Source organism: Triticum aestivum, chromosome 7B (genome assembly GCF_018294505.1).
Source record: "Triticum aestivum cultivar Chinese Spring chromosome 7B, IWGSC CS RefSeq v2.1, whole genome shotgun sequence".
Lineage (NCBI taxonomy): Eukaryota > Viridiplantae > Streptophyta > Magnoliopsida > Poales > Poaceae > Triticum > Triticum aestivum.
The window spans coordinates 384,948,699-384,960,807 of record NC_057813.1 but is presented as its reverse complement, the minus strand read 5'-3'; the positions used below and the strand labels follow the sequence as shown (position 1 = coordinate 384,960,807).

General features: G+C 42.9%; 1 protein-coding gene across 1 annotated transcript; it reads right to left on the bottom strand.

Moving 5' to 3' along the window:
* Positions 1 to 298: 298 nt before the first annotated feature.
* On the bottom strand, positions 299 to 4,550 carry LOC123158275 (transcription factor ILR3). The gene is made up of 5 exons (XM_044576332.1): positions 4,280 to 4,550; positions 3,002 to 3,064; positions 2,838 to 2,915; positions 2,599 to 2,761; positions 299 to 823 (listed from the first exon to the last, which is right to left on the bottom strand). The coding sequence occupies exons 1-5, from the start codon at positions 4,402 to 4,404 to the stop codon at positions 530 to 532; spliced, it is 723 nt and encodes a 240-aa protein (XP_044432267.1). The 5' UTR covers positions 4,405 to 4,550; the 3' UTR covers positions 299 to 529.
* Between the last annotated feature and the right edge of the window lie 7,559 nt (positions 4,551 to 12,109).

Below are 12,109 nucleotides of genomic sequence, written 5' to 3'. Positions count from 1 at the left end.
AGAACGATGGGGCCCAGGGGAGGAGACACCCCGGTGCTTCCCATATTTATCTACTTTTTGACAGTACCTTCATATATCTTCGTATTTCTCTTCTATATGGCAAGACTGATACCAGTTCATTCATTTCTAGCATGTCACGAAGAAATGAAATTTAGTACTCCTGTAAACTAATATAAGATCGTTTAGATCACTAAAGTAGTGATCTAAACAATCTTATATTAGTTACAGAAGGAGTACATGTTAGAAAAGGAAAGCATCGTATTCAAATTGTTATTGTTCCTATATAGTGGAGATGAGAGAACAAGAACGACCATTCTTTCTTTCTCCAGAAAAAATTGTATTATACAGTGGACGAAGGGTAGTAGACTCTATAGAGCGCACAAAAGCCAGCATTCTCCTCATCAACAAAAACTACCGCATGAGAACAATAGTTAATCTGAATCAGAGAGCCTATGCGCAACCAATGGATCAAACAACTATGCTGTTTTATGTTACCATGAGTTCATGTGATTTAAGCGGTCCAAGCATATCACGCAACAGGCGGGCATGCTTCGCTGTCCTTTGAGGTGTCGACTTCAGAGGGCGGCATCAACTGCCACATCGGGTATCCTGGGTAACCAACAAAGGGCATCATCAGTTTCTGTCCCAGAGCTTGCCCCTGTGCATGGAAGGGAGCCATCGGCGCCTGAGCGAATGGGGAGGGCATCATAGTAGGATGAGGCATATAGGCTGGAGTTGCAGTCAAAAGTTTCATCTGGTGCTCTAATGTCTCTTTCTCTAGTTTCAGCTTCTGCTTCTCGTCACGAAGTTCATCCTTCTCTGCCTGAAATTTACAGGAAAACGGTCATGGAATATACTAATCATTACATATGTTAGCTAACATGGTTGTACTAACAGATCTAGCTAGCATTGTCCAAGAGATGCAATACAGATCAGTCACTTGGGCCATAGCATGAATTTCACAGCAAGTTCATTTATCATAATAAAAAATGACTTGCCCGAACAACATATGCACTGTGCTCCAAATAATATGCAGTATACCAAATAAGTAACCAGCTATGCAGTTTGTGGTCAGCTCAATCTGACTACTGATTTATTATTTCCTGGCCATAGCATTAGGATGTGTCTGGTTGGTCGAATTGTAATGTAATCAATTAATGTTGGGAGCAGATAACAATAGATTCTGTCACGGCATCACATTCCAGCCCACTACAAAATTGATTACACCCAATGTTTGGGGGTATCGGAAAACGTTACATTCTCACGTGAGCCTTGTTTTTCCCCATAGTGCTTTCTTCTTCGTGTTCCTCTCCGTGTAGAGCGCTGCTGCCTTCATGCACCCGGATCCCTGCCCACGCCTACAACATCTGGGCCAATTTTTCCCGTCCCTGATCCTCGTCGGGTGGCTGCCCCCGCAGCGGTCCCCGCCTAGTGAAAACAATGGCCATCTGCAAGCTAGAAGGTGTAAGCGGACGAGTGTGGAGGAGCACGGTGTCGGAGGCGTGAGCGCCATGGCCGAATCATCAGATGTTGCACATCATGGCCGCATGGGAAAAGAAGTCAAGGAAGCACAGCGGGAGCCCAAGTCAGCGCTGTCGTCTGCCATCCCGCAGTGCACGCCTGGACGGCCGGCCACACCAGAGCATGTCGGGATGGGTTATCATGTCGCCAGCGGCTGGGAGTGGGTGGCTGCTGTCACCGGCTGCCAGGGATTGGGGCCATAGTGCATCAAAGTCACTGTAACGTTGAAACCAAAGGGGAAGGCAGCTAGTGCCTCGATTGCATCAAGCGCTATGTATGGAGGCTAACTGGCTACAATGGCCAGTCCGCCCGCCAGATCTAGGCTTTCATGATTGCATCTACCCTGCTGACTGGAATCTTTCCTAGAACTGTAATCGGTTAATGTTACAGTTCATAGTAATCAAACAAGTTTCAATTTTCACCCACTGTTTACAGTGACAGTGTAACTTGATCACGTTTACATTTGCGCCACTGCTCACGAACCAAATACCTTTTGCTCCCTCTGTAATGAAATATAAGATGTTTTTCGTGTAGTTGGCCACAAAAAAACGTCCTATATTTTGTTACAAAGGGAGTAGTATCTTGGGAACAACTACATTAGTGAATGGTAACCAGAAATGTGTTCCATGAGCCAAACTAGAATGGCATACATAGGCATAAACCACATGCACATATAGCAAAGGTTTGGAATATGATCGGATAACAATTTACCAGACTTAACACTAAAAATATACTGGACAGATCAGTGGGACAGAGAAATAGCTCTTAACGTAAGTCCCCTAGAAATGATGTTTCCTTCGCAAGAAAATACAATGTGTTGTCTTCATGTTAAGAGATATTAGAAAGCCCAATATTCATAAGCATTTCGATTATACAAGATTGTATGTGTAAGGCTGCCTTTCATATTGAGGTGGATTATGATAATCTAACTTCTCCAACTAGTTTTCCCCTATTTTTGCATTTGGCTAACCAACTTTTCCTTGCTTTTGCGTGTATTTTTCTACAGCAGATTATAGAAGAAGTTCAGCACGGCACAGTTCAGCAACCACAAACTGAGCCCAGGTAAGATTGCCTCACCTTCAACTCTTTAATCTTGTCTTCTAGACTTCCATTAGTATCCTTTAGCTGCTGCGCTTCAGCACGAAGCTGAGTAACCATGCGAGTCGCATCACTTAGGATAGCAGCTTTGTCAGCTTTTACTGGCTTACCAGGATCCAATGTAGTACCCAATTCAAGGAACCTATCAACAGAAGAGTTACTGAAAATCTAAGGAGAACTCTTCCATCTAGAACTAGCAAATTCAACGTATGATGTACCTGTCATTCAGCTTGTCTCTTCTCACTTTTTCCCTACAAGCCTTAGATGTCGGCCTACCACAGGGCTCTGACCTTAAGCTGCACGCAATAGATTCCCAGTTACAAATCTCGTGATCAATAGTCTAATAAGAATGATCTACTATAAATTAAAACAGCTGCCTTACCGTTTATTGCTGCCGGAATCCTTGGGGACCTCTGAATTGTTCATATAGCTGCCTACTTCCGCACTGTAAAAATAAAGAGGGAAAGTAACTCAAAGGAACGAGCAAGTAGTATAACAAAAATACAATGATACTCAACAGAGAGATGCTTAAATAAGGAAATTAAAGCTTAGACCCCTTGGTATATGAACTTAAATTAACTTCATAGTTATTTATACTTAACTGAACAACCACAGAAGTCCAAATAATCTTATTTCGCATAATGTCAAACCGAACTAATCATTCTTAAAAAGACGAACCAGATTCGTTTGGTACAATTTAGTTATGGGAAGATGGAATTCTTCGTCAGAAACAATTTATTTTATGTATGGGAAGATGGAGTTCTTCGTCTGAAATGAGGATTACATCACAATCTCCACGCAATTACAAATAAGTCATTGCATCGAATTTTTGCAATTATAAAATGGATACTGATGCAGCACACAGGGGAAAAAACATCTAGATGACCCCAAAAAAAGTATACACAAATCCAGCTATTGTGTATCTTGGTCTACTTTCTGTATGTAATATGTGCTATATAACCTACTCAGCAAACTGGATCCTACTGTCTTACTGCACAAATTAGAAACTCTTAGTCTATACATTACCATAGTACTAGTACAGAACTCTATATTTGACACTGACCCCCCACCCAGAATTGGAAGTCGATCACAATACAAAAACAATCCAGGTTCGTCCATTTCCAAGGGAACGGCATTAACATATCTGTGCATCAAGAGTCAGGTATACTGAATCGTTATGGCAGGTAAACCCATCCTATCATACTCCTTGCATCGAACGAAGATTCCCCACTCGGCCTGGGTGAATAAATCTATCTATTCTCCACAGCCATGCCTCGCAGGCTCGCAGCAACATAATAACATGTCAGATACCAAAATAGTCCTCCTACCCACAGTAACCGATCTATTCCACGAACTGAAACAACCTCAACACATAGATTTTGACCAATGATTCATCAGAAGCCTTTGCAAAAACAATTGACCGGAAGCCCTAGGATCCAGATAAAACAGCTGCCTCGACGAGTTATGCATAAAGTACCTACAGAGCGTGTAATAATCTCTACAAATCCAGCCATCTCACGACCGGGTTCCCTAATAAATCTACAAATCCTCTGCAATCATAGCCGTAGAACCCAATACACGAAATCGCATCTATTAAATCAATTGGAGACAAAGAATCTCTGGGCCAGAAGAGCTGTGCAGCGGGGAGCGCCGGGCTGACCTTGGATTGGACGAGGAGACGGAGGCGTCCCACGGGAAAGCGCCGCAGGCAGCGGCCGGGAGGTCCTCGAGGATGCCGCAATCGAGGAACCAATCGTCGCCGCCGTCGGTCGGAGGGAGAGACATCGGTGCCGCGGTAACCTAGCTCGCCGTCGTCGTCGCCACCGCCGTCGCCGCGTAAAGGTGGGAGACTTTTCCGCCAACCTTTTTGCTTGGTTTCTATTTTCGGTTTCTTTTCGCAGATTTTTAGACGACTCGTGTTGGAGATAGACGGGGGCGGGCGGTGTACGCGATGACATGTGGGCCCAGATGGGCCTTTTTTTATTTGTTTGGTTAGTTTTAGGTTCGGGTTTTTCTGTGTGGTTGTAAGAAAAGATAGGAGTAGGTGAGGTGCAGGGGGGATTAACGTGGCGCGGTGGCGCCGACTGATAGGTCCGGCGAGTAGATTAGATTCCCGTGCCTAGTGGTAGGAGCTACTATTCCTCTGTGAATGGTAACTAGAAGGGTTTGCGCGCTTTACTGCGTCGTTTTTCTCTTTCACGTTCAAAATTCTTAGTTTTTTCATATAAGAATTTTAAGTCGACATAGAATACCTGGTAATGAGAATGCTTGCTAGATCCAAAGTAACACAAGAAAATCAATACATCATCAATAAGTATGGCCCTAGAAATATACTCCCTTCATTCCATAATGTGCCAAAAAACGTCTTACATTATGGGACGAAAGGAGTAGGTCATAACTTGTAAGCTGAGAATGCCCAGATGATACCAAAACCAAAATAACTGGCATGGTTAACAAACCATAATCCTCCTTCAACTAGACACATACTTGGCAAAATAAAACATAAAACAAGGTTGTTTTCATTATTGTCTATCTCTTCAATCCGTCTTTGGTGTGGTTGACCAGTTGCTCCATCAACAGTATGTGCTTCAATGATCCCATGCACAGGCACTTGATGGCTGCTTCGGTGCTTCCGAACATGTAATTTCCGCACACCGTTACCCAAATTAAACTCCTATTTGTACATAAAAAAATGTTATTCTGGTTGTTAAGGCGAACGACACCATACAACGAAACTCCTCCTTCTCCAAGAAAGAAAGTTAGGGTTCGTGCCTCTCGCTGGCGCCGGTGCAGGTCCGCCTCGTCTCCGGTGGCCCTAGGGCCATGGAGGCGCGGTGGATCCTGGCAAGGACCGGCGGGAGGGCTCTGTTTTTAGTCGTTTTTTTTCAATCTTGTTAGGGTTTGTGTCCTACTCAGGAAGGCGAGACGGCGGCGGCTCCCTGAAGATGGAATAAAGGTCTCCCCGCCTAGCCCCCGTTCCGACGGTGCGTCTAGCATCGTTGGTGGGCGTGTGGAGGTGTGTCTCTGGCAGATCTATCTTTGGTGGATTTGCTCGGATCTTGTCGTTGTTCGTCTACGTTCGTGTGTCTTCGGTTTGGATCCTTCCGATCTACGTTATTTTTCATCGGCGGCGGTTGCTGTTCTGGGGTGTTGGTCCTATGGGGCTTTAGCACGACGACTTCCCGACTGTCTACTACAACAAGTTGTGCCGGCTTCGGCAATGGAGGGGCGATGACGGCGACACGCCTTCGGCTCGCTTCGGTGCTTGTAGTCGTCGCTAGGTGGTCTACGAATCTAGATGTAATTTTTATTTCTGGTATTCGTTGTACTGCCATGATTGAAGATGAATAGATTGAAAGTTTTTCGAAAAAAAAAGACACCATACAACACAAGAACTCTTTAGTATACTTGAGCTAACTAATTTGCATGGTTTTGAAACATCAATCTATGATCTTGTTTTACCAACCATAGAGTAGATACACTTTGTTGTCTCATGACACAAGGTGATTAATATTTGGATTGAACAATTCCCACGTCAGGGAGTAATGGAGACCATTTGATTTTTTTAGTAAAGAAGGCATATGTGCTAACAGTTGCACAACTCAAAGCAAGAAACTAAAATTTCTCCTTATGAGCTATAAAGCATAGTGCTTTAGGCTATATTTTCACCTTCGAAAATATCAACCCAGGGCATGCGATGGACATCAGGGTGTGCATTCGATTTTTTCGGTTTGATTCGGTTCGGTTTATACGGTTTTTATACTTCGGTTTATACGATTTTATACATATATACGGTTCGGTTTCGGTAATAACCATTTATTTTCGGTTCGGTTTCGGTAATAACCAAAATAACCAAAGTTTACGTGAATTTTTGAATGACACATGATATTTTGGTCAGATGATTCGGTCTATGTATGTAGGTTAGATGTTTCTGTGATGTATGAGAACTAAGAACTATGTATGTAGATTAGATTATTAGAATTTAGATGGCAGAAGACATGATTTGGTCCACGGCATATGTATGTACGTACAGCCAGTGGTGCACTTGCGTAGTTTTTTTCTTTGAGGGCAAGTACTAAGTACTACTCCCTCCGTTCCAAATTACTCATCGCAGAAATAGATGTATCTAGAACTAAAATACATCTAGATACATCCATACCTGCGACAAGTAATTCGGAACGGAGGGTGTACTAAGTAGCGTTGGTTTTAGTTCAAAAAAAGTAGCGTTAGTTTGGTTTTTTATTTTAGACAAAAGTAGCGTTGGTTTGGTGGTACAGAAGCAGTACGAACAGGCTTTTTTTAGTAGAGCAAAGGAGCGACCAACCGCACCAAGTGCCCAGGTCAAACAATAGGCCCAACAGAATTGAACAAGCACCAGCGTGGGCTGGAATATTTGAGGCCCAAACACTAAAACAAGCACTGATGCAGTCGCTAGGAGCCTAGGAGAGAAGGAAGTGTGGTTTAGTCCCACATCGGCGAGCGGAGACAGGAAGTGGTGGGCGGAGAGCTATAAAGGGAAGGCCGGGTGAAGGGTTTCACTCATAGCGTTGGTTATTTTCTGCACACCGAAGCTACTTTCGGTTTTTTCGGTTTAACCGAAAACCGTTCGATTTAAACCAAAAAACCAAAAATGGTTTTCAAATTTAGAAACTGAAACTGATGAAACTGAAACCCAAACCTGAAAAACCGAAGTTTCAGTTCGGTTTTGTTTTTTCGGTTCGGTCTATGGTTTCAGTTCGGTTTTGCACAGGCTGAGATGGACACCTTTATTTGCAGTACCTTAAGATGCAGAGTCATCTAGTTACTTCCAAATTGTATGTACTCCCTCCGTTCCTAAATATAAGTCTTTATAGAGATTCCACTATGAACTACTCCTTTCGTTCGGAATTACTTGTCGCAGAAATGGATGTATCTAGACGTGTCTCGAAAAATGGATGTATCTAGAACTAAAATACGTCTAGATACATCCATTTCTGCGACAAGTAATTCCGAACGGAGATACATCCATTTCTGCGACAAGTAATTCCGAACGGAGGGAGTACATACAAATGTATATAGATGCATTTTAAGTTCCATATGTAGTCCACTTAATGGAATCTCTACAAAGACTTACATTTAGGAACGGAGAGAGTATATATCTAGAACCCTCAAGTTTACATCCTTCCATATTTCTTGTTCTGAATCACAAACTCACCACATCCAAGCAATCAACCACATGATTCACAAACTCACCACATCCAAGCAATCAACCACATGTGGACTTAGCTGCAATAAAGCAATCGCCATTGCTCATTATTTCACATAATTACCATTAAAATAATACCTTGGATCTAGAGAGCCCAAAAAAATCCCTTGCATGATGTCCTACAAATTTCATATAATGACTTCATGAGAAGGCTAAGCTAGTGTGGTAGATAAATAGTAGCATGTCAAACTATATCCTTACGCTGAGATGGTACTGATCAAATGCCAAAAAATTAAAGGTGATTTATTAGCTTGGCTAGCATAATACTTAATTCAAAGTAAGATACATTAGTGCCTATTTTGGTTTCTTCTTGACCAGCACAAGAACATACCACTACTTCAATTACCACAAACTGGAACAGCCTCGTCCATCTTGCGTCGGCAAGGGAAATAGCACGGCGACATGCCAACAAAATAACATAACCAAGCACACAGTCAAAAAAGCAAGAAAACAACATGTTCCCCTCGACATCAGAATCTATCCAGAACACGCGCAAACTGAGGACCAAGCACCATGGCCCCTTAAACTGAAGACCTAGCACCCAAATCCAGAGAAATAGGCAGGCAAGGTCATCCTCCCCGACGCCCGCATGCAGACCACTCCACAAATACGTGCTCCCACAGCGATTTAATGGGTCGTGTCGCCTAGCAGCGCAAAAGGGCATCCACTGCGGCGCCGTGGCGCAAAAGTATCCACAAAACCATACCATGAACCCATTTAACACAATCCAGCGATGCAAAATCAACCAACGATGGAAGGATTTCTTTGGACTGTCTCAATTCGTCCCTGATCACCTTAATACCTAAAAAGCTAAACCCTTCCACGGTGAATGATTTTCGTCCCATTTCGCTGCTTAATTGTTGCCTTAAATTGTTGACAAAGCTGCTAGCCGATCGTCTCCAAAAAATTATCCTCAAAATCATTCATGAGAATCAGTATGGTTTTATTAAAGGCAAACCCATCCAGGATTGTTTAGCTTGGGCGTTCGAGTATATTCATCAGTGTGAGCATTCGGGCAGAGAAATTGTTCTCCTAAAACTGGATTTCGAAAAAGCCTTTGATTTGGTGGAGCATGATCTGATTTTTGCTATGATGGAAAAGTTGGGGTTTGATAGCAGATGGATTCTTTGGGTCAGATCCTTATTGGCCTCGGGTCACTCCTCGGTGTTGCTAAACTCTGTTCCAGGTAGTTCTTTTCAGTGCAAGCGAGGTGTAAGACAGGGTGATCCGGTGTCGCCTTTATTGTTTGTCTTAGCTGTGGAGTTATTGCAATATGTGATTAATGATGAGTTTGCCAAGGGAAACCTGAGTCTGCCAATCCCTAGACAGGGTAAATTCCCCGTCATTCAATGCGCTGACAACACAATCATCATTCTCCCGGCTTGTAAGGAGCAATTACTTCATCTTAAGCAATTACTTCAAGATTTTGCTCTCTCCTCGGGTCTGAAAATTAATTTCCAAAAGTCCATTTTGGTGCCAATTAATGTTGACCCTTCTGTGGCTACCGACCTAGCTTCTGATTTTGGTTGCAAGATAGGTAAGATGCCTTTCACTTACCTGGGCCTCCCTCTCGGTACCACAAAGCCTTCTATGACTGATCTTTTGCCTCTCGTGGATCGTGTTGAAAGAAGATTGTCCAGCACTTGCTCTCTCCTTTGTCATGCTTCTAGGATTACTTTGGTCAATTCTGTTGCTACTTCCATGATCAACTTTGCTATGTGCATGTTGCAACTAAATGCTGGTTTTTTGCAATACTTTGACAAAGTGAGACGAAGATTTGTTTGGACTAAGAAGAATGAGCAAGGAGAATCTTGTAACTCTTTGGTTGCTTGGCAAAGAGTTTGTTGTCCCAAGGCTCATGGGGGGCTTGGTGTTGTCAATATCAAAGTCCAGAATCAGGGTCTCCTGCTCAAATTCCTTGATAAATTCTATAACAGGGCCGATCTGCCATGGGTTAGGCTCATTTGGGATTCTTACTACTTGAAATCTATTCCTCACACGTCTCCGATTTGTGGTTCTTTCTGGTGGAAGCAAATCTGCAAGCTTATTCCTTTCTTCAGAGGCATAGCTTCTCCGCTGGTTGGGGATGGTAAGAATTTTGCCATGCGGCATGATAAATGGCATGAGGTTCTTCTGGCAGATCATTTTGCATGCCTTTTTTCTTTTGTCATTAATGAGGACTGCTCGGTGGCAGAGTTCTTTAATGCTAATGATTGGTCAGACATGTTCCACATTCCCCTATCGCCTGAAGCGTTCGAGGAACTTCAATCAGTGCTTGCTTTGAGGCCGGAAAGCCTCAACCACCCGGATGTAGCGGTTGACTCTTGGACATATGTTTGGGGGCAAGCTTATTTTCCCAAAAAAATCTATGAGCACTGTCATAAGGATATTGTGGTGCCGCCTCCTTTTGCTTGGATCTGGAAGTCAAAATTGCACATGAAACTTAAAGTATTTATGTGGTTTTTGCTGGCAGACCGTTTGAATACTAGGAATATGCTCAGAAGACATCACTTTAACACCAATGATGGATTCAATTGCGTCCATTGTAGCACTGGGGTTGAAGAAACCATTGAGCATTTAATATTTACCTGTCCTTTTAGCTCTTCCTGCTGGTTGAAAGTGGGGATCGCTTGGAACATGAACCGATCCAGAATTGATGCCATCCAAACTGCCAGACGTTCTTTTAATGGGGAACTTTTCTTGGAAATTATGGGGATTGTGGCCTGGAATATCTGGAAGAAAGAAACAACTTTATTTTCAGGCACATACCACCATCTTTGGCAGCTTGGAGAGAGAGATCAAAAGCTGATCTCCTTTGGCTAAAATTCAGAGTGGACAAAGCTCATTGGGACTACATTACTTTATTTGCCTTAGCTTTGTAATCCTACCCTCTCCACTGAACTTTCAGTCAATCACCACTTGTATAAGTTTCCACTAGCTGATTCTTATCACTTCCCCCTTGAGGGCTCTCCCTCAAGAGCATGTATATTCTATGTAACTAAACTTTGCTTCTAATATATCACAGTAGGAGCCTCTCCTGCTGTTTTCAAGGTAAAAAAAACGATGGAAGGACACACATAGAAAGAAAAACACATAAACGCATTATCCACCAACTCCTCATACAGGAGAAACACACGTGAAGTAAGCATGCGAACAGTTAGGCTAATCCAGGGGAGAAGAAGAAACCGTTGCAAGAACCCAGAAATCAGGCCCAAAATGAAGGAGCACAACCCGCCATGGCACTATGGCAGCCCCTCCGCAGCGTCAACACTGTTACACCACCACAAGAAGCGCCATATGCTAGGAGTATCTCCCTCCAGCATATCTGTTCATGCTTGTGTTGCATGCATATGTGGTTCAGGTTACCAGTATTAGAAGTATGACAAATTTATGTGGTACTATTGGAGATCTTTTTATTTGATGATGTAAAATAATGATAGCGAGATGGGTAGACGATCCAAATTTTAAATTAGTGATCAGCACAAACTACCGATGGAACAAAAATGTCCGTCAACATGCTAGTAACCTAGAAAATTGTTGGAAAATGTTAATTTATCATTTCTCAAATAGATCCATAGTACATGATAAATTGTATTGTGTTTCTTCAGACTAAGCAGTTCTAAAGTTCACAAATATGAAAAAAATGGAAGTTTCCTATAACAGAATGCTTCCATGTTGAAAGACGATCGGTAAAGTATGGAGTTTTACCAAAGTAAATCGATGTCTTCCTGAAGCCTACATGCTTCATTTTCCAAGGGAACAAGAGTTAGAGCAGGACTCAATCCAACTGAAATGTCTCAACTTCACAATACAGAACAAAGTGATCTTGTCCAGCCCACAACGGATGCCAGACATCACAAAATAGTCACAGCAATCAGGTATTGAATACTCACAAGATATTTGTGAAAACTGAAAGAAATGTAGATGAAAGGAAAAGCAGCAAACAACTTTTGCAAGGTGCAGACACGGCCACAGGAGTTCAGGATCTTAACTTAGAATGCAGAGAAATTGAGCCCAAGCTTAGTTTGAGTCGGAGCCAAATCTACAAGAGCAATGTCATGCAAGCAACACACATAACTCATACCAATGGATCCACTCATGTCTATTTCTATACACAAATTGCTTTACCACTAACCTGAGTAGCTCTGTTGGGATGATCTCGACGACTTTCTTGCTCGCCGCACGGGCGCCCATGTTCGAGTTCCACCGCTGGCCGCACCCAACCTACGCTCCACCGTCCCCATC

Excerpts from the sequence above, each read along its gene's own strand:
- LOC123158275 (XM_044576332.1), bottom strand. The coding sequence starts at position 4,404 with ATGTCTCTCCCTCCGACCGACGGCGGCGACGATTGGTTCCTCGATTGC. Across the intron at positions 3,065-4,279 it reads GTCTCCTCGTCCAATCCAAG|TGCGGAAGTAGGCAGCTATA; the intron begins GTCAGCCCGGCG and ends TTATTTTTACAG. Across the intron at positions 2,916-3,001 it reads GATTCCGGCAGCAATAAACG|CTTAAGGTCAGAGCCCTGTG; the intron begins GTAAGGCAGCTG and ends TATTGCGTGCAG.